The sequence below is a fragment of the Onychostoma macrolepis genome, chromosome 04, assembly GCF_012432095.1.
Source record: "Onychostoma macrolepis isolate SWU-2019 chromosome 04, ASM1243209v1, whole genome shotgun sequence".
In the NCBI taxonomy this organism is placed as follows: Eukaryota; Metazoa; Chordata; class Actinopteri; order Cypriniformes; family Cyprinidae; genus Onychostoma; species Onychostoma macrolepis.
This window is the reverse complement of record NC_081158.1, coordinates 27,122,658-27,144,990: the sequence shown is the minus strand read 5'-3', so window position 1 is coordinate 27,144,990 and position 22,333 is coordinate 27,122,658. Positions and strand designations below refer to the sequence as shown.

Below are 22,333 nucleotides of genomic sequence, written 5' to 3'. Positions count from 1 at the left end.
TTTCTGCCAAAGGCACTTTAGGCCATGAAACAAATATGATAAAATATAGAAAAACCTTGAGGATTTTACCTTTTTAATAGCCTCTTTGAAAGCGAAACTATTTCTTGTCGCCTGTTTTTTAATCCAATCACAGCTTTGGTTGCTCAGTTGCTAGGCAGACATTCATGTTTTAGGTTAGGCAAATAACTGAAACTCCCTGTATAATGTTGATTTAACTTCGAAGTACAAGCAACAGTACATACTATTTGAAGCAAATAAACACAACTGTTCCATTAGGTTTTCAATTTTTTTTTATTTTTACCCACTTAGAATTACATTTTCTCTGAAATAATGTGTCAAATTGAATCATTCATATTCATTAAATACCTTGTTTGCAGTCTTAACTGTTTTAAAGAGAGAATTGATTGTGTTATTTGTATTTAATTACAAAATAAAGCCTCAAATTAGGTATAAACATTGCCAAATATTTTTTTTTACCTATACAATTGCCTAACTGCTACCGCTTGTAGGCATACTACACAGAATTTACACATGCACAGAGGAATGAAACAGTGAAAAGAACCCGGAAAACGATCCAAAACATGTAGCAGCTACTTTAGTTAAATTATGCTTACTATCATGGAGAAAAAGAATGTCAACTTAAGGAAAAGCTAAAATCAATGCATCATGGAAGTTACAAATCATTTGTGTAAATAGTGCATCTTGAGCAAATCGGGTATGTAAAATTGGAACAGCAGGATATTATGGAGATGATGGAAAAAGTCCAAAACATGAGAAATTAACCTAAGAAAAGAAAAGAAAAACACCTTTATTAATTTTTACAATTCCGAAATGCCACATTTTAATGGTAGAAGATACTTTTTTGGTATTTGGCTACATTTTTCAATTAATAATAAACAAGGTAATACTTACTTTCCTTTGTCCGACTTTGACTGTTTTAGATTTACATGTTGGGCTCTGCAGAAAAAACATGAGATGTTCAATAAACATGCAATGTCAAACCACAACGTATCTTCTAGAAACATACACATTACACTCACCCCAAGAATAGGTATTTGTGTTGGTCATGTGTCGAACTTTGCAGGCGTAATCTTGTCCTCTCTCGGGTGTGAATCTGACACTCTTGGTGAGGTGAAACTGCCAGCCCTTTTCGAAGGCCAGGTCAGTCTGCTGGGCATTAGGGAGAATCTCGCCATTCTTCAGCAGTTCAATGGAGATATCAGGAGGATGGAAGCCACTCACATGGCAGATTAGGGTGTTCTCCTTTCCATACTCTCCAGGAAAATGGCTGTACACCTGGACCTTGGGACTGGCTGAAATTAGAATTTAAAATATTAGATTACAAAGATAACATGGAAATAAATATTATTGTAACAGATTTAAAATATGATAAACATAAATCACCAAATAAAAATGTATTTCAACCTTTTTGACTCTAGACAAAGGAAACTGTGAGGGAAATATTAATAAAAATAAATAAAAAAATAAATAAAAATCACAAATTGCATCAGAATTTCGCCTCACTTGCATGCAGTAAACAGGTAACGCAATCAATGAAAAATTAAAATAACTCTGTTTAGCAGTAGGTAACATTCAAATGATTTACTATATTTCTCAATGTTAGTCACTGATGTAGACCCATAAAATAGAGGCTATTAATGTCTTTAAACTGTGGATTTTTGATACAATAAGACATAAATACAAATTAAACCACTTTAAGTGACATGACGCATTGTTTTTAAACTATGTCAAATTAATGCTAGAAAACATCACTTAAAAATACTGATTAAATCATTTGACTATAATATAGACTATTATATAGATACATACATAGTACTTTAACTTATGTACTTGGATAATTCCAGTGGGAAACATCTCTTGCATATCGGAAACAATCAACAGAGTAACACAACACAATAAACAAACAACACGATACAGTATTCACATATTCAATATGAACTACTTACATGTTTTAGCTTGTACAGTGATGTACAGCACACAGAACAGGGCGAAAGTGATGATTGCTCTCATTTTAGTTGATTTAGTTGCGAGCACAAAAAACAGTATGCTTCAGCTATCAGGTCCAAAGCTGTTAATATCGAAAGTAAACGACCAGTAACCTTAAATGCACTGTCACCACCGACACAAGCCCAGCCTTCAAAATAACAGGCAGCCAATAGCAAAACTGCAACAAATTGTTACTAGGTGGATTTGGTCTAGGGAGGTTATACAGACTGTTACATTGGTCTGGTGGAAAACAATCCCTTTGGAAATACCCTAACTTACCTAAACAATAATAAGACTCCTCCCTCTTCTTTGCCCTCATAAACATAACCAATCATTGCCAAAGACATTGCCAAAAGTATATTGAAAAACAATATTTATAATAGTGGTGACACTTTACCATAAGGTCCCACGAGTTAACATCAGTTAATACATAAATAGAAACAAACAAAGAGCAATACATTTGTTACAGTATTTGTTATTATTCATCTTATTAAAAATACAACTAGTTCATGTCAGCTCAGGTGCATTAAATAAAATAAACTTGTAATGCATTAGCAAACGTTGAAAAGGATATTAACTAAGATTAATAAATGTTTTAGAATTATAATTTTTTTTATTGTTAGCTCATGTTAACTTATTTACGTAATGTTAGTTATGTTAACAAAGGAGAATTGAACATTAATGTAAATTGTTACCATAATAGTAAAGTGATTTGTAAATAGGCAAATATATTTTATATATATATATATATATATATATATATATATATATATCAAATATAAATTTTGGTCCCACTTTAGATTAGGTGGCCTTAACTACTATGTACTTAAATTAAATTAATAATTTGGTACAATGCAATTATTGTGTACATACATGTTTTTACATTGTACTTATATTTTTTAAAATACCTATGTTATTACATCTGTAATTAATTTCTGTAATTACATTTATAATTACACTGTTGACCCATCCCTCACACCTTAACCCACCCTTAAACCTACCCATACCACCAAACCTGCCCCTAACCTTACCTGTATCCCACCTTAATAGCAGCAAAAGTGTTTTGCAATACAGTATGAACACAATAAGTACATTGTACTTATTTTTTAAAGTAAGTACATAGTAGTTAAGGCCACCTAATATAAAGTGTGACCTAAATTTTATTTAAAAAACAAATGGTTAGTGAACTGTGTTAAATAGCAGTGTGCTATACTTGCAAAACTATTTTAACTTAACATTTTCACTTTAATAAATTTAAAATTACAAAACTGAGTGACAATGGTATATTTGTAGTTTTAAAAATAGTAGGCTATTATAGTATAGAATACATTATGGATGTTAATAGATTATACAAGAGCCCCAGATGCCTTTAAATGGGGTACTGGATTACAAGAAAATGCAAATTCAGTCTTTCTACTTCAAAATTTCACATTTAATTTGGTGTTTGTTTCTAATTTTTGGTAAATGCAAAATCCATTAATATCAGTTTCTTTTTGGGGCAGAGTGCAAACTGAATGCCCAAATATGTAAATCTAAGGCTGGTAAAAATATGAAGCGCTAAATAAAGCATCAGCCATAGGAACGTTAAAGTTATCCCTGTTCCTCAGGCGTTTGGGTTATATGGAATAGTCAAAGCAATAAAGAAACGCATATGAATTGTGGCTTGGCCTGGATGCCAGATTCCCTGCCACAACATTCTTCATCTCAGTCTCTATGGATACTAAGCACAATATTATGACACCATTCTTTGTGTAGGTCTGTAATCCAATGTATTAAACTGCTGGGAAAAATGTATAAAGCTCTACTTTATGCAATTTCTGTGCTGTCTGCTTTGGAGGTGCTTTCACTTTAAGGACGTTTCCCTGTGCATTGGTTTGTTTACCAATTTGAATTAAACCAAAGCAGATTTACCAGCCTGGGCACATTTCATATGATTTGTCAGCTTTGCAAATTATGTTTCATTTTCTAATAAATTATTAGCATATACAGTGGGTCAAAAAAAAAAAAAATCACAGAGTATCAGATAACTAACCATGCATATCAAATCAAGTAACATTTACTGTATTTTAAAGAAAAATCTCAAGTTTCTTACTTGTTAAGCTTAACTAAACTTAACATGTCCATTATTGATTTGATGAACTATATAGCATTATATTGTATGGTCGCTAGTACCCAATAGAACACCTACGTGAACTTGCCAATTGGTTTTATAGCCTCTTATCTAGTGCAGTGAAATTCATCTATGTTTGAGTGTGGCTTAAGTATCTAAATACATCTGTGTCCACTGTATCAACAAAAAGTGAAAGTAGATTCCAAGGCTCACACAAGATCTCCGGGAAATCATGTGATAAAGTTTGGGGTTTTTTTTTTTATTGTACGTTAAATTACATATACGGAAATAAATCTCGAGACCAATGAGTATTACCCAAAACTGCCTCTATATCTAAACCGAAAATGAAAAACTATAAACAAACATCATCTGATTATCTGGTGAGGTTTTTTTCTGTGGTCAAAACCTCAAACTATCTGGTACTTTTGTAGATTACAAAATATAGGGCAGTCTGCAATGGCACACTTTTTCCCACTAGCTGTCAGCATTGTACCAGCATTGAAGGTGAAACTAAAATCATACACAGAATTAAATCTCCAGCCAGGCAGTGAAAACTAAGTTTGAGGTTTGGACCAACTACTAAACATACTTTAGATTTAGACTGATTTATGTCATTGTATCACAAACTTTTATATGATTTGAACCACCAGAACTTAAAAACAAGCTCACCATACGCTATAAAACTTGGTCATATGACATCCTGTGATAAATATCATAAAAGAGATCTTTTTTTCCATCCAGTGTTCAGCTAATGTTCCTTTCCAACACAAAGGTTAAATTGTAATTGAAGATCAATTAGCAGCCTTCAGTTAATGTCAAACAGAGGAAGTCAGGGCTCTCTGCTCAGATAGACGTTCACTCAAATGTAACACCACCATTTTGCACCTGTCTCATTTTTCATGTCTCTATCTAGAGCGTGCCACAAATCTTGAGAGTTTGCGGTGTAGCCGACTGGGACGGCTGCGCAAGCATGTGGTAGCGTTCACAACCTCATAAAGGCTGCAGACAGAGACCATAACAAAACCTTCAGGCTTTATAGGAGGGACTTTACTCTTTGCACTGACAATGAAAGGCGTTCAATCTATCTGTGCAAAAATAGTTATTTTCACTGCGGAAAAATAAATAAATTAAAAAAAGTCGTCTAGGCTTCTGCACTATTAAAAATAAAAGCTCTAATAGGGGATTTTTGTAGAGATGCAATAGAAGAACTATTTTGGGATACCCAAAGAAAGAACCTTTTTTTTTTTTTTTTTGTAGTGTGAATAATATTTTAATATTCTAAAGAACCCTTTGTGCAATGAAAAGGTTCCACGGATGTAAAAGTTTCTTCGTGGAACTATCAATGCCAATAAAGAAACTATATTTTTAAGAATGTAGCAATCACAAACATGCTTAGTGTCATACAAGCAGTGCACAATCTTTACTATATCTCCTTAATTTTACATAATGGTGTTTCCTTGTTGTAAATGTTAAAAACTTTTGGAAAGATTTTGAACCCCACCAGCGTACATCGTCGCCTAGTTTATGGTACAATGTTGCAGCTAGAGCCACAAAAAAGTTCAGATTTCTACACTCTTAAAACTAAAGGTTTGTAGCAATGTTTAACAGAATAACCATTTTGAGTTCCCTAAAGAACCTTTCACTGAACAGTTCTTAGAAGAACCATTTTTCTTAGTGTGAAGAATATTTTAATAGTCGGAAGAATCTTATTCCACTATGAAGACCTTTTTGTGCAATGGTTGTGCAAAGTTTCCATGGATGTTCTTAGTGGAACCGTCAATGCATAAGAATAAAGAAAGTTTATTTTTAAGTGTGTAGGTGTCACAAATTTGCACGATTCCCTGTTTTAAAGGTTAAAGATTCATCCTCAGACTGTGTAAATCTTCTCCTAGTTTATGGGACAATGTTGCAGCTAGAGCCTTGGAAAGTAGTTTTTTTTTTTACATGTGGTGTTGTTGCCATAAGTGATGGAATGCAATCAAACATTTGTCGTGGAATTCTTGGAGTTACTCTAGAATTCCCAGACTTCCCGGTTGGTTCTATTAGCGTTGGGAATGAAAGCCAGATTCTGGAGTACAGGGTGGTTTAGAGAGATTGAGGGAGGGAGGTTCCAGCCATGCGGTTTGGTCTCCCCGCCAAGACTGTGCTTCATTAAAATGAGGTCATTTACAGAGCCAGGAAGGAAAGGGAAAGAGAGGGAGCGAAGGAATGAGACAGGCGAGTGAAAAGAGAGATAGACCCATTGAGGGAGGAGGCGGTAATGGAGGCGAGTTGGGTGGCGGGTGGAGGGGGGCGGCAAAATGAAACCAAGATGAGTCACAGAGACCAAGAACAAGAAAGAAAGAGGGAGAGGAGGAAAGGGAAATCTTTCCTCGATGACTGTGCGAGTGTGGCCGGATTGTGCAGAGCGGCACGCGAGCTCACGGCGATGGTGACAGCGGGATGAGTCAGGACCGCCGGCGTGAGTCACTGACAGCATGACACCCGGGTCAGACACACCCTCAAACAGAAGTGCACAAACACCCATCAGTCACACAGCGTAAATAAACACACATTCATGCAGCCTGGTGCACTAAGTAGAACTCACTGCTTGAAAACCATCCATAAATACACATTAAAGATGGAAAATCATACTCATATTTATATAGTAGAGTTAAAAACCCAGTTTAATGGGCTTACACACATAAATGACACACTGAGGTTGAACTGAAAAAGTTTGTGTTTCAGTCTTTTAAATTATGATAGAAATATTCCAGAATACTTGATTCTGATCAGTAAGTCACAGTCTATATTTTTATATAGTGAGCAGTTAACTATGTATTTATCTCCTATAGTTTCATGTCTTTTATATTACTCTACACTCTTTTTCTTGTGACATAAAATAATTTCAACTTAAATCTCTATTTTACATCCATTTATTTACTTATTTGGTAATTAACTGTATAATTAGCAAAGTATAGCATTCAGTCAGCGAATCATTATTGCAAAATATACCCCTTCTGGATAATATGAGACCACTGACTGATTGCACATTTTTCATTACATAAAAAAATATTTTTTTTAAATCCTAAATCAATTTTTTCAAGTACAGTAACAAATAAATAGTAAATTAAACATTCAATTCAAAAAAAATGTAACAGTAACAATAATAAAATCATGATAAATTACCACGATTACACACTGAATAATAAATTATTAAAAAATAATTCAGTCACAGTACATTAAAAACTAAATTATAATTCAACATGAATTCCATATTTATTATATATATTTTTCTTGACCATTTACAGTTGGCTCTTACTATATATATATATATATATATATATATATATTGTGTGTGTGTGTGTATAAAATTGTAAAGCAAAAATTTTAATCTTTCATATATATATATATATATATATATAATAAATGTGGAAAAAATAAAGTAATAAAATAAAATGTTAAATCAATAAGAATTATATAAAGAAATTAAAAACGAGAAGAATTAAAAACAGTAAAATAATAAACGAACTGCCTGTAGCCCATTACAACTGTAACCTGTATTTAGATTATGTAATGTCATGACATTGTGAATACACAAATCTAAACACATTTAGGTTTTGGAGCCTGCAAGCTACGTTTTTCAAATGCCCTATTTTACCGTTTCATAGTACAGACATGAAAATGTGCTCACACACACTCACAGTCACAAACATACTCAGTTTCAACAGGTCCCAAACACACACAGACAGTCGTCTCACTAGGAAAGACACCCACACACACAAACCCACAGCCACCCACTCGTTCCATTCATCCTGTCCACGCTTCCACTTCTCCACACGCTGGCTCTGGAACCCAGAAAAACACACGCCCACCTTGAATGCAGCTCACGCTGAGCTTCGGCGCAGATTCAGCGACGACCGGCCTCTGACACACACAGGCTGGGGGAAACCAGACACGGTCACATCCGCTCCATATTCAGAAGGAAGCAGGCAGGATTACACAGCCTGAAGTTCTGATGTCCAGTGTGACTCATTCCTATAAACAGACACTTCTGAATGGAGGAGGATCATGTGTTGAAGGGCCATTCAGACATCTCACCAGTGTAGAATTTAGTGTACAAATGTGCTGCTGACTCACCTCAATTTGAGCTGTTTTGATATTTGAAGGCTTGAATGAGGCCAATGTGGTCCAAATGTGCTGGGATGGATCAGATATGCCACTTGAAGACTCAGAAGGACCCTGGACTGCACTTCATGCAATAAACCATGAATGTCATCTAAGTACACCTTCTTTATGCCTGAAGCTTCTTCATCACTGTAAAACTTGGGCCGACATTTGAAACAAATGTAATAGCACTATTTACAATAATTTGTAATAGTTATTACAACAAATTTATAATATTCATAAATCATTCTTTCCCCCTCCTTGTATTATATAGCCTACATTCTGTTTTGTGATTTACAATATGTTAAATATTCAATATATTAAACAGTCAGTAGCCTAAGTATAAAACTTGTCAGTATACCCTTGCAAAAATTAACCATGGTTTTACCACAAATAAAACCAAATAACCATGGTTACTATTGTTAAACCATGGTAACCACAAATTAACCATGGGTTTGCTACACTAACAGTAGTTTAACCATGGTATATGTTAGGGATGCACCGATACCGATACTGGTATCGGTATCGGGCCCGATATGAGCTCCTGTACGCATACTCGTTAAAATGCCCCGATACCACACAGCATGTGATAAGTGCCGTATTCAGACAAAGAAACACGGACAACAGAACAACAGACAGCAGAATGGAGTAATTAGGAGATTAAGGATGTCTACGAAATATATTTATGCAATGAATATAATGTTAAACATTCAGTGTTAACGACTGTGATGTCCGCAAGCTCATAAGCAAATCACGCTGAGTGGATTGATGCGAGAGCTTGTCGAGTGAATATAGCCTACCTTTCTCACAGTTATCACTGGAAAGTTTGTTATTTCGGTCGGATATGTCAAATGGTGTAAGTAAAACAATGCACAAGTTACTTAACGGTAGGGAGGAAGAGAGAGAGAGAGAGCACTTCTGTTGTGTGATCTTTGATGTTCACTTAGCACACGCATCATTTGGATTAATACTAAATCGTAAAAATAAAGAGCATTTATAGGGGCATTCACTATAAACAAAATTAATTTTCAACCTGGCGAAAGTGAATCTACCAGCCAGTGTAAATGTGCTTGGCTGTACTACTTGTACCTCTCATTCTGCACCAATACAAATACGTGGGCGCGTTGAGCGTTTTGCTTGCTTGAGTGTTTCTGCATTATATGAGTGGCTTTGGAATATAAATCGTAGCACGTTTCAGATGAAAAAAAACGCTACTTCTATTTATGAAAATATCACAGTTAGGAGATTTATAACGAGTGGTTCCCAGCATTATTAAAGCAAAACGCGTGATTACTAATCTTTTGATATTTTTTAGTGGGTGCAGGACACTATAGTTCATTTATGTAAGTGAGTAGCAAAATAAAGTAAACTGCGAGAAATTATTTTCAAAAATTCTTCATACAGTGGACTACCAGTAAAATTGATACAAATTTGGGGCCAAAAATTATTCAGACCGAGTCTGGGGGAAAAAAAGTTAAGGTTTGCAGGAACCTGTTGACAGCATGCCCAGGAGACTACAGGCTGTCGTTAAGGCTAAGGGTGGCCTGACAAAGTATTAATAGCTGTGTAAATATTGTCATACTAACAGCTGTCTGAATAATTTTTGGTTGATTGTAATCCATTACATACCTTATCAAGCTGAATTTGTTCTGACACAGTTTAACTCTGAGTTCTTGTCATATTTTATTACCATTTTCTAAACTATAGTGAATAAACCGTGATAATGTGAGAAATGTTGAAGGTGTCTGAATAAATTTTGGTTTGACTGTATCTATTTGATAAATGAAGTTAACCAACTAACATTATACACACTCTTTTGGTTTCTGTACCCAATATTTAAAAAATTTACTAATGCAATAAAAATATCGGCAAGTACCAAAAATAAAAGTATCGCTATCAGGCGACTACTGGGAAAAGTGGTATCGGTGCATCCCTAGTATGTAGTTAAACTGTGGTTATACATGGTAAGCAATACGACAAAAAACATGTTAACTACACTTTTGCAACAACAAAAAAAGGGTATGGTGGTTGACCAAATTGTATCTGCAGAGAGACAAAAATAATGTTTAAAATGACTAATATCCACATGGCTACATAATTAGTGAGGTCATATAAATTGCATGTATAATAATAATTACATACGAATTAGAAACAGGTTGTTTAATATAGTTTAAGATGGAGTATCACATCACACTGCAGGACATTGTTTGAAATGTCATGTCGGCTACCCGTTTACACTTGTACACAATTACCAGGCGTATGGAAAATATGCTAATATTTGAAAAGGCTTATACATAAGATTATAATGTGATATCTGGGTGTAAGGATTATATGGAAAAGCATGAAATGGGATTTAAAAGGATCTGAAGCGGATATCTGAGTCTGCGCCAGGGATACAACAGCTGCACCCAGACACACAAGAGACGACAGGAAGTGTGTTTTATTTGCTCAGCAGAGTGGACGGACATCCTTTAGTGTGGAAGATACAAGAAACGAACAATTATGTGGAACTCACCTCCGATACAAAAAGAGAAAGAACGAGAAAGGAGAGCGTGAGCCGTTCAGACAGAATGCGGTCTTGCGTTTAAAATCGCAAGTGCAAGTGCAAGACTAGTTTTAGAAAAAAAATCTTAAACTTCTTGATACTGCACCTTAAAATCGCCGCCCTTAATGCACGAGACCCTAAAAGCGAAGCTTAACAAGTCGCATCGTTCACGAGAAATTCGTTTACATGGAAAATAGTTTTAAAAACAGCTGGAGATGGCGTTAATCACGTGCACAGTACAAGCGTTTCTATTTACGTTTCTAGCGTAGGCCTACTATGCCAGAAATGGGGCCAAACTGAAGGGGAAGCATATTTTCGCCTTTAATCGGTATTTTGACTCGTTTTTAATTAAAGAATGTACATTTTTAATAGTGATGGCGAAGTGAAGCGTTCTGAACCAGCTTGGTTCATTACTCCGAGCTTCTCAATACAGTTTATGCTGTGGCTAGTGGTCATAAAAATGAATAACAACTTCCAAAGTGTTATGTTCCATTACAGCCGTTGGTTTCACAACTGATTCTTTGTTTTATTATATTTTATATAAATAATGTTCATTGTCAAAGTCATTCATTTCTGCCGGTGTACTGGCACTAAAAAAAATAAAACTTAAATTCATAAATTACACCTATGATCTGTTTAACTGTGCCTAGTCCTTGGACCATGGCCCAAGTTCATTTTTAAGCTCAATATATACATTTCGATAAAAAAAAAAAAAAAAGAAAGAGAGAAAAGAAAACAATGCTAACACATAAAAATGTAACAGTTGAGTGCCTTTACATGCACCCTCTTAATGCGATTATAATGACAATATTGCAATTAATCTTTACCTCATGTAAATGCAATACTTCGATCTAAATAATACTATTAAGCTCATAATCGCATTAACATAGGTGGCGTACGCCGATTTTAATCGAAATACATGCTACCTTAATCGCAGTATTGTCGCTCTGACCAAAGTGCGCATGCGCTTGTGACACATATGAATAACGTGACACTCACCTGTAATAATAAGGAGATTAGAAACGATGGAGGGGAAGAAAGCATCACATTCTGAGGAAAACACAAGCTGCCAGCAGTCTGTACAATCATTCAGAAACGGCGAGTAGAACGCGACGGCAGCGTATAGGCAAACAAATTCCATCACATTTCTATGGAGCCGAAAAAGCGTGGAATATACAGCCATACAAAATCATTATGCATTAGACGTAAATAAATTAAAACAGCGACCAGTAACACTGCTCTTTCTGAGTCCATCATTTGTGCTGTCCCGTGGGGTATGTGAATAATGGCAGTAAAAAAAATAACCACAATTCTTAGCGAATAATAAGAATTGCATGTAAACGGGAGTAAGAGCTTTGCTCTTGACATAAACATCATAATGCAAAACATCATAAAGTCCTTACTCTGATTATTGGAAATAATCGCAATATTCGTGCGCATGTAAACGTAGTCAATGTAAAGGAAACAGCACTGAGGTTCGCTTCGTGAACCAGATACTGAAGCAGTCACGTGGTTTTCAGGCGAATGACGTCATAGATCACTTGCTTTGCCGATAGCTCCGATACAGTGCTTCAATGTGAAATGTGTTGGGTTTTTTTTTATACAAGCTTCGGAGCTTCCGTGTTGAACGTAACTAATTTTTAACACTACATTACAAAAAAAAAAAATAAAGTGCTTAATGCTGCTACGTGTTTCTAAAGAAGGAGGTATTGTAAAGTTGACATCTTTCTCTCTTCTGACCAATGTAATCAATCTTTCAATTTTATTTTCTTCTTTTGTAAAGTCATAAAACTGCTAGGCCTAGAGTTGGGGAACTGTGACGTCACTCTGTAGGCGGATCGGCGGTTAGCATGAAACTGGTTCCTTGGGAACCTACGTCACGCCGCGTCGGATTCCGCCATGTTTTAGGTCACGCTCAGGAGCACACAGTGTAAACAAATGCAAATCACCACAGAAAAAGCCGACCGTTTTACATTCATATTTTTTGAAAAACATCTTACATACACTTAGAATAAAACGGACTAATATGTAAATCTCTTTAAATAAAAATAAAAAATCGCTCTGTTGTTTGTCTGAGAGGCTGCAAATATTCATTACTAATCAGTCTTATTTGGTACTGATAAATGCTAACTGCTAAAACACTTACGACAATTGACCATGGTTTTACTATAACGTGTAGCGACCGTGTTTTTGGTGTATGTATTACCATTCCTATAACCACAATCTTATTAAATACCATGGATAAACTATGGTTAGAGTAGCAAAACCATGGCTAATTTTGTAAGGGGAGAATACACTACAGCTAGATCTCAAACAGTGGATCATTGTTATATCGTCATATTGCCCGGTAAAACTGCTCGGTGTTAAGAGTTAAGTTATTATAGAGGTAACAGAACTTGAAGCTGCTTTGAAACGATGTGTATTGTGGATGCTATGCAAATAAATACATTGACTTGACCGAACCAAGTTGAAGACTCCTACTAGGATGCCGAACAACGATGCGAGCGATCAAATAAATGAAGGAAACTTAATCCGTACAAAAAGTGGCCGGGTAAGGAGCTGCCGCAAATAACATTTCCATACATGATTTCCTTCTATTAGTGGTGTGAGGGCTTACAGTTTAATGCAAATCACTGTATCTATAATATATTAAATCTACAGAGATGAATAGAACTATACGGTATCAGTCAAAGTTGTGGAGACACTGGTATTGTTGGTTTTGATGTAACACTTTATGTTTGTGATAGATGCTATGGGTTATATGTTGTCTACTGTCTTTTTTAAATCTGGACCTTGAGTCTGTAATAAAAGTTTGATTGATTGATTGATTGATTGAATTATAAAGCCACATTTTATTTTAGATGTTTACCATAGGAGTTTCGGTTTAATTTTCATCTGAGTTCCGTAGTGAATGTAAACATATTTAATGTTTATGATTCAACTTAGATCGCGTTGGAATGATCAATTGCCATAGCCCTTATAATCAATGTCTGCAGGTAAAACCTCTGCTTTTTCGGCTTTCTAACGCGGAGAAAGCACGTTTTTCACACCGGCTGTGCAAAGGGATATGGCAATTGATGATACAGTAAGCCAACCACTGCAACGCGATCTTAAGTAGAATAATATAAACATTAAATAATATAAAAAGTCTACATTCACTACCACTCAGTCTCCGCTGTAGCTCCCGTGACCTAAATTCCCAGAATGCATTGCCGCTGTGACGACACATTCCCAGACTCTATAGGATTTTTCCATAGGCTTTTGGATTATCGCAAAAAATAAGCTCTGTGTTCAATCACAGTTCGTGAAATTTACACGTTTTGTCCATCAAGATCATCTTCACAAAATAATATAACTTGGACGAATTTTGAAGCCTAAATAAAAGCGCCAGAACTGAAAAGCTAAACTTGGGCTATAAACCAACTACAGCACCACGGTAGCTCACCTTCAACATCACGACTACAGCGCTCCCGACAACTTATTTTTAACATGTTCAGTGAAGGATTTACTCTGTATATGAATGTTAATCCAGGCTACATGAACCTTTTCATATAAACTGGAATTAATACAAAACCAGAGCCAAACTAAAACTGAAATAAGCAGTAATAAATAGAGAATAAATGAAATAACCTTAACTAAAGTACATTTAAAGCATGTAGCCTATTTCTGTACATTTCTAAATAAGGTGCATTAAAAGTCAATAAATCCTTGATTAATATGAATATTTTAATTAAAACGTATCCCCGCGTATTTAATCTTTTAAATAACAGCAGAGTGAGTGAGTTTTTGGATATGGTAAGATTAAACTTATTTTGGTGAACAAAGTACCACATTTCAGCTATAATTTTGTTGTGGGTACACAAAATGTTATTTTATCCTTGCTTCTAGGAAATCCTCAATCTGCTTTCTAACAGCTTCATGTGGCCGTAAACATTTAATTTTAACATGGCTTTAAACACTATGCATCATTAAAGTTTCACTTTCACAAGTAAAGCCGGTAAATGTGGTGTTTACCTGTAATAATCGTAATATGAGTTTACCTTATAGTACGAACCCAGAGTCTCGCATCAGTAGGAAGGCGATAAACTCGAGCTTCTTCCCTCCAAAGACGCGTCGCATTTCGGGGGGGGAAAAAACAAAAAACATTGTCGAACAAAAATATAAAATGCGGTAAACTATTCGTTGGTTATTCTAAAATTAATTGCATTACAAATTATACTACAATTGGAAAATACTGTAAATTGAGAAACTTTTCGGCGTGATGACGTTGAATGTCTCCGACAGCGCCTGTAGTCCCATTTAGCAACTTGTTTGCAACCGTCTTTTTTAAGAAACATAACAGCTTAAAAACATCACGAGTGGGGTGTAACTGGTGTGTTTTATGTTGTAGAATAAAACGTGAAAGTATCTTGAGCTTGTGTGAACCACAGACCTTATTTAAGGGATTTAATCAAAATCCCATTCAAAAAACCCATTGACTCTGGGACGATGGAACCGGAAGTGCTAAAATGCACTCGCTGCTGGGTTTTCGCCTACAAAGTGACATCATAGTTCCACCACTCTATTGGGGCAAATGGGAATGCAAAAAATAGATTTGTTGTAGTTTCCATCGACCACTATGACAACTTACACTTCTGAGATCCCCACAATTCCGCAGAAATGTGAAGAGTCAATAATGAGAATTTGTATGTTTTTTGATGAGTTGCGAGATCTTTCTAAAGTGTGCTATCTACAGTGTAAGTTAACTGAACCAGATTTTTGTCAGAGGCCTTGTCCCTGAACAGCTGGATGTTTGTTAATGAGAGAGCAGGAAAAAGGAGGGAAACGCTCTCACCCTCTCCTCTCTCTCACACAAAGGCAGACCCTTTTTACACGGAAAAGAGGAAGAGGTGGCAAGACCACCTCTGAACGTGGTTGTGGTAGCAGTGAACTCCCTCTCCACCCATTCCTCCCTCCCTCTACTCGGGTCAATCTGGCGGAATTACTGAGCAGCTTGACGATGTGAGCTGGCACTAACAACCAAATCCTCAGTACTGTGGTGGATAGGGGCGAATAACCGAGGTGAGGTGAGGTGGGGGGTTGCAAAAAGGAGCGGAGTGTGGGGGGGATGAGTGAGGCGCCCTGTCAGAGCGCACAGAACGGCAGAGCTTTGAAGTGGGGGCCGCCGTCCCATTCACAGAGTCTGCTGCGGAGCAGAGGTCAGGGGCTCCAGGGTGGGCTACGTCTCCCCCGTGAGTACACCAAAGAACGGGAGTTAAAGAGATGTTTCGGAATTGGGAAGAGGGGGAGAGTGTATGGAAGAGGAACAGGGGGAGGGAGAGGGAAAAAAAGCAGTCGTCTAAATTCCATAACATCGTGTACCTAGAAGCTCCATACATGGCCTCTGTGTTTCGAAACGTGCAGCCTCACTGTCCTGCCCTGGAATGACCTGTGACACTTCAGTGCTGGCTTGTATACATATGCATGTGCGTTAAGAAAGGAATTAGGGCCTCTAATAAATGGGTGCACTAAGTAACTTTCTCCAAAGTTTCACTCATAAGAAATGAATGCCGCTTTGGCAAATGTGTTTCGTTTAGTTTTTTTAGAAGAACACCAGAAACAAAGATCAAAAGAAGAATTTAAATCTACTTGTTCCATTCACACAGAATGCATTTTTGCTTTGAAAAAACGCGAGAGGCGGGCAGCGGAATGAGGAAAACGCAAGGCCTCAAGATCTGTTTTTTAAAAGTTGAAATTAATTTAACTTGAGGACCTTGTCATGTGAGTGACACTGCAGAAGTGCAACGATCAAAAACTTCCATCTAGCATGCTTACATAAAAACAATAGAAAAAAATAGCGCAGTGGAATGGAAAAACGCATTCTGTGTGAGCGGCCCCTTATTGGACCTTTAATAGCAAGATATTAAAAATGATTTTCAACGATAAAGTGAACGGATATCATTCATATTCAAGGAGAGAAAGCATTTTTTACCTTGTAAATCAAAACGAGGAAACATTAGTACAACGTGGCGTTCTTAATTCATGGCCACGATTTAACTAATATGAGGGAACAAATGAATAAAATGAAGGAATGAATTTTTAATTTGTGAAAACGAATTCTTAATTTGTGGCCACGATAAATATAATTTTGCCATATGAATCCATGGGAGTTTCACATCAGGGCAAAAAAGTTCCCCATGAAAATTGTGTGCATGTTCAAAGCACGAGAATGAATTGGTACACCATGGCTATTACTAAAACAACAGAACAAATGGTAACACTTTACAATAAGGTGCCATTTGTTAACATAAGTTAATGTATTAACTAACATGGACAAACAATGAAGAATTCATTTATTACACTATTTATTCATCTTTGTTAATGTTAGTTAATGAAAATACAGTTGTTCATTGTTTATTCATGTTAGTTCACAGTGCATTAACTAATGTTAACAAACACAACTTGTGATTTTAATAATGCTGAAATTAACATTGACTAAGATTAATAAATGCTGTAGAAGTATTGTTCATTCTTAGTTCATGTTTACTAATGTTGTTAACTAATGAACCTTATTGTAAAGTGTTACCGAACAAATGCATAAGTTGTGAGAATTTATACGGCATAAAAGTTGAAAAGCTTAAAAATCTAATGAATTGCTTATTTGCGTTTTAATCACCATCAGTGTGAAGAGGGCTTTGTGAAATGAAAAAAAACCCCCAAAAAACCTTAAATGCAATGTAAGTCTCTGTGGATATAAATAGGCTAAATGTAAAAGTGGCTCAAACATTTGTAGGCATTTGTAGATAAAGCATGCATTAGTAATATTGACTTCATACACAACAATGGTCACAGGCACCTTTTTTATTGTGCTGAATAAAGAGGTGGATACGTATAAAGAGGACATTTTTTCTAATACGTTTTCTTTTTTGTCCTTTTTTTTTAAACAAGCAAGCAATTTTAAGTGAAATCACAAACAGCAATACTAAGTGAAACAGCCATAATTGTTAGACAACAAGTTATATCAAGTGAAGAAAGCTGAGAGTAACCACCTAGTGATACTTTTCCATCTCCACAGCCGCAGAAACTACAAAACATTGCATAAATGTAAGACAGCGTTTAAAAAACAAGTCAAATTGTCCAGTCTTACCTAACTTGTGACTGAGAGGCAGAGAGGTACAGTCTTATAAAAAAATCCCCCCCAAAACACACAAAAATAAACTATGAATATATATTTATTTATATATAAATTTAAAACTTTACGCCGTTCTCTCTGGACTCAGGCACCTGAATTTAAGCAGATAGTAAGTTTGAAAAATGAGGTAACAGGAGGCCCTCTTGGAGGTAGAAAAGTGTATTCGATTGTACTAGAACATGTTGTCATGAAAATACAACTTCATCTTCATTAAGACACCCAGAGCTGAAAGCACATGAACAGTGGCTCCTGTGGATACACATTCAAACCAACATAGGAAGTATATGAACACAATGCCAAGTTTCGGGAAGGCTGAAAGCAGTGCGCCTCAGCGGCCATTATGCGCAGATCTCACAAAAAGCGTTAATACCGCTGAGGTCGAGCCGAGACACGCCATCCATCCACTTAAGCAAGCAACTGTTTCATCTGTTGAACTCATAGGAGAGTAAAGAAGCGGTCCGATTCGAAAACTGACACTTTTACAAGAACTGTAACCATTTAGGTAGTAGCATTACAGTGTTTGAGCAACGTTCAATGTTGGTTTGTGGCAAAAGCCAAGCTGCCGCATATAAAGACGGTCATTACATGCCATTGTAAGTTCAAGGGGCATGCCAACAGTTCCATTAGCTTCCTCTGAGGCTCTACCTCAGGCCCAGTTGAGATTACCATGCTAACTTTTCTTAAGGTTTTCATGGTGACAGGCTGAAAATGTGTATTCTTTCACTACATAAGCATTACATATACATCTGAAAAAAAGAAAATCACATTTGTGTAAAGTACACAAAAAACGCTAATCAAGTATATCTCAATATCTACTAATTTTCAAAAACATATTCATATATGCAATATACAAAACCCGAACATATTTTTTCAAACCTGAAAGAACGTTTCAAGTTTCTTTTGTTTTTTGTTTTTTTATGTGATGTGTATTTGTGAGTGTATGTGTGTAGTTATTTTCTTAGCCGTCTTCTCCCCCAAGCTGAATTAAAATGAAGCAAAATTCTAATTTAAAACTTTGTAAAACAGGATCTTGTGCAGTCCTAAAGTCTTTTTCAGTACATTCGTACTGAAAGAGACTAGGCAAAAAAAAAAAAAAAATCATTCCGTTTTCAAGACTGGAGGTAGGTATTTGTCAGCTGATTATTAGTCCATTTTTATCCTTTTTTTTCTTTTTTTTTTTCTTTTTTTTTTTTTTTTTTTTTTGAGGTACATATCTGAATAGTACATAGGAACTAAAACTATAAATTCAGAGCAATAGTGGAGAAAAAAAAACAGAGAAGGAAAAGAAAAATCCATTCGCAACAATATCATTTAGTGTCATACAAGCACTTGATCCTTAGAAACCATTGAGTAATCAGTACAAAATATATATATTCAAGTTAAAAATGTAAAACAGACATCCCAGCTGCAGAGACAGAGTGTCTAGTTACAAATGTCAGATATATGCTAATGTGAAAAAAAAGAAAATTAACTAGAACAAACACAGTACTTTTTTCCCTTAGCTGCATGATTAGTTCTATATATATGACTACAAACAGACCTCAGAATTCAGTTATTACCTGCCCGACTCTCACAAAAAACATTTTGCAGAGCGTTCGCCTGCTCTTACGACAAGGTTTGTTTTCAACATTGGCACTCGGTGCCATCCCCTGCTTTGTAATGAGAACTCTATAGCAGCGCGTGTCTTTTCGAGCTGGTTTGCTGGTTAAAGAAATCAGAGGTAGCTTTGAAACTGTGAGAAGATATTGCATTGGTGACAGCTCTGGCGTACATTAGGATTCGCCAAATACCATTTGACGCCGTCGCTGCGATTCAGGTATTTTTGTGTGCAATGAGGTATAGTGTGGTTTTGTTCCTGTGGTTTGGGTGTTTCTTGAGGTTTAGGTCTTGACTGAGTTGATAGATTTCCCTTTCACTGAATTTGTCAAAAAATTATGTTCTTAAAGCTATGTCATACAAGAAAATAAAAACACAATTATGTACACGTATGTTAATTAAGCTAAGCCGAAGTTGCGAAGATATGTACAGTAGAACTACCGTTCTGCAGTAATGCAGAAAACGGTGTCCCAACGAGACATTTAAATGTTCACGGTTATCAGTTATCGGTTATCAGTCAAAAAATCACCACCAAGGACACAAGGGACATGGATACAACAATAGAGAGGGATAATTTACCAGAAAATAAACATTCTGTCATTATTTACATGTTCCAAACTTACTTTCTTCTGTAAAACACAAAAACAGATGTTTTGAAGAATGTTCACATTGCTCTTTTCCATACAATGAAAGTGAATGGTGACTAAGGGCTCCAAAAAGCTCTATAAAAGGTACAATAGTTCAAACCATATGATAGCTTTGGGTGTGAAATAAATTGAAATTTAAGATGAAATACTTCCTCAACAACCGTGGTCACCATTCGTGGGCACCAGCTTAAGCCTTATTCGGATGGGACTAGTTTTACAGGGAGTCGTTAGAGAAATTTGTGTTTCAGACTTACTTAGCGATTTTAATCCTGTCCGAATCTGCCACGTCTGTGTTTTTCTCGCACAACCTCTGTAATAATTCCAGAGCAAATTACCTAGGCCTACTGTTTTTCAGCAAACTCAGTGATCCTCTGAGAAAATTAATCTCGACCAAATGCGAATGTCTGTGATTGCCGGCAATATTTTTTTCACAACGCGTTTCCTTTTGTGTTTTGGCCAACGTAAACTACCGTAGATGCTCTTACTACTGCACGCATTTTTGATATGTTTGCCTCCCGGCAAAGAAATAAAAAAATAACAATAATAAAATCAAGAGCCAGATCACGTAAACTGTTTAGACTTGCTACTGTAATATCAGCGTCAGGTAAGATTAACGTTTCTCACCTTCATTTCTGCACTCAATCACATAATGTTTTAATTACATATGTACCTTTATGAAAATTAAACATGATTTTACTTAACTATTAAAATAAATTAAATAGTTAACCACACATTAACCATGCTTTTGCTATACTAGCCATATAGCTTCCACATGGTATTTGTAGTAAAACTTTGGTTATATTATCAATCCGAATGAGTATACGCAACTCACCCATGAGCGCGTGATCTTAGCAACGGCCAGAAGAACAAAACAGACCCTCCCACCTCTGTAATAAACATGGAGATGTTAGTCCCGTCCGAATTGGTACATGAAAATCGCAGACGTCAAGTGATAAGAATCGAAACTCAAACGTAGTTTGAGAAAATAGTCACATCTGAATAGGGCTTTAGACATTCTTTGAAATGTCGTCTTTTGTGTTCTACAGAAGAAACAAAGTCAAAGGGGTTTTGGTTGAGTACATAATGGCAGATTATTCATTTTTAGGTAAAATTTTCAATTATAGTAACTAATAGGCTCTGTTTGCAGTTTTAAGGCAAATACTTTTAAAGCTCACTGTCATTTTGGTCAAAACATCAAAATGAAGTGGACAGAGAAGGGAAAATGGTCTTTGGTGGTTTGGTACTGTAGAGAGGGGGGTTCTTGAGTGAATGGGTGTGTCCATTTAAAGCTCCACCCAGATATAAGAAGCACCACATGCTGAATGACAAAACCAGACAGTTTCACCTTCTTCTTTACCAATGTAGCCTGGAAAATCAGTCAACAAGAGAGTGTGTGTGTGTGTTTGTGTGTGGCGCAAAGAACCACTGCAGCACATATTGCATGTTTAACCCCTGCACCTTTGTGCTTACAGCAGTTTTGTGGGAAGTGGAAACAGCAAGGCGGCTCCAATTGTCATCTGCAAGATGTTTGTTTGCAGTTGCGTCTTTTTTCGGGTTATGCTCTGAGGTGTTGTGTGTGTTGATCACAAAACGAAACCAAACCCAAATAAACCAATGAGAAAAAACGAAAATAAACAAACGAAAATGATCAACTGAAAGTGGGAAGTCAATAGTAAGTGGTCAAGGCAGTCTTTTCCCTTGGAGAGAGCTGACAGCTGGATGAGGTAGAGGTAAAATCCTGTGGTTGCTTAGTCCTCTTCTTGCTCCGCCTCCTCCTCTTCTTCTTCCTACAAAACACAACAGTGGTCGCCCATCAGTCACCACAAAAAGATGGCTGCAAAGCAAAACACGGCTGTGCCTAAAAACGTTAGACTGACAGCAGTAAGACGGACTGGAATAGCGCAGTTATTAGCATTTATATTTTCTTTTTTTTTTGTTATTGTTTTGGTTACAAATGTTCTTTTTCATAAGCTCAGACAGAGATCGTCCCACAGCTGCTGCCGAGATGACCACCATTGAAACGGGAGGAAGGCGGTGAATGGGGGTTGGGGAGACGCTTGGCTTTGGGCACTCTTCAAAATGAAATGGATTTCATTTTCCACATGGCTTCA

General features: G+C 36.2%; 2 protein-coding genes across 2 annotated transcripts in view; both read right to left on the bottom strand.

Moving 5' to 3' along the window:
- Window positions 1–272: 272 nt before the first annotated feature.
- b2m (beta-2-microglobulin) lies at window positions 273–2,127 on the bottom strand. Its single transcript, XM_058774194.1, has 4 exons — window positions 1,968–2,127; window positions 1,041–1,313; window positions 913–957; window positions 273–783 (listed from the first exon to the last, which is right to left on the bottom strand). The coding sequence occupies exons 1-3, from the start codon at window positions 2,029–2,031 to the stop codon at window positions 944–946; spliced, it is 351 nt and encodes a 116-aa protein (XP_058630177.1). The 5' UTR covers window positions 2,032–2,127; the 3' UTR covers window positions 273–783; window positions 913–943.
- Window positions 2,128–17,642: 15,515 nt separating this feature from the next.
- The window catches only part of hmga2 (high mobility group AT-hook 2), a 34,480-nt gene continuing 29,789 nt past the window's right edge, over window positions 17,643–22,333 (bottom strand). Inside the window, exon 5 of the mRNA XM_058774301.1 lies at window positions 17,643–22,009. Within this exon, the coding sequence (XP_058630284.1) occupies window positions 21,971–22,009 (39 nt within the window). The 3' untranslated portion in view covers window positions 17,643–21,970. The remainder of the gene's footprint in view (window positions 22,010–22,333) is intronic.

Bases quoted from the DNA above. Each gene is read 5' to 3' on its own strand.
- b2m (XM_058774194.1), bottom strand. From the start codon at position 2,031: ATGAGAGCAATCATCACTTTCGCCCTGTTCTGTGTGCTGTACATCACT. The intron at 1,314-1,967 runs GTAAGTAGTTCA...TTCTAATTTCAG, and splicing joins CACTGTACAAGCTAAAACAT to CCAGTCCCAAGGTCCAGGTG.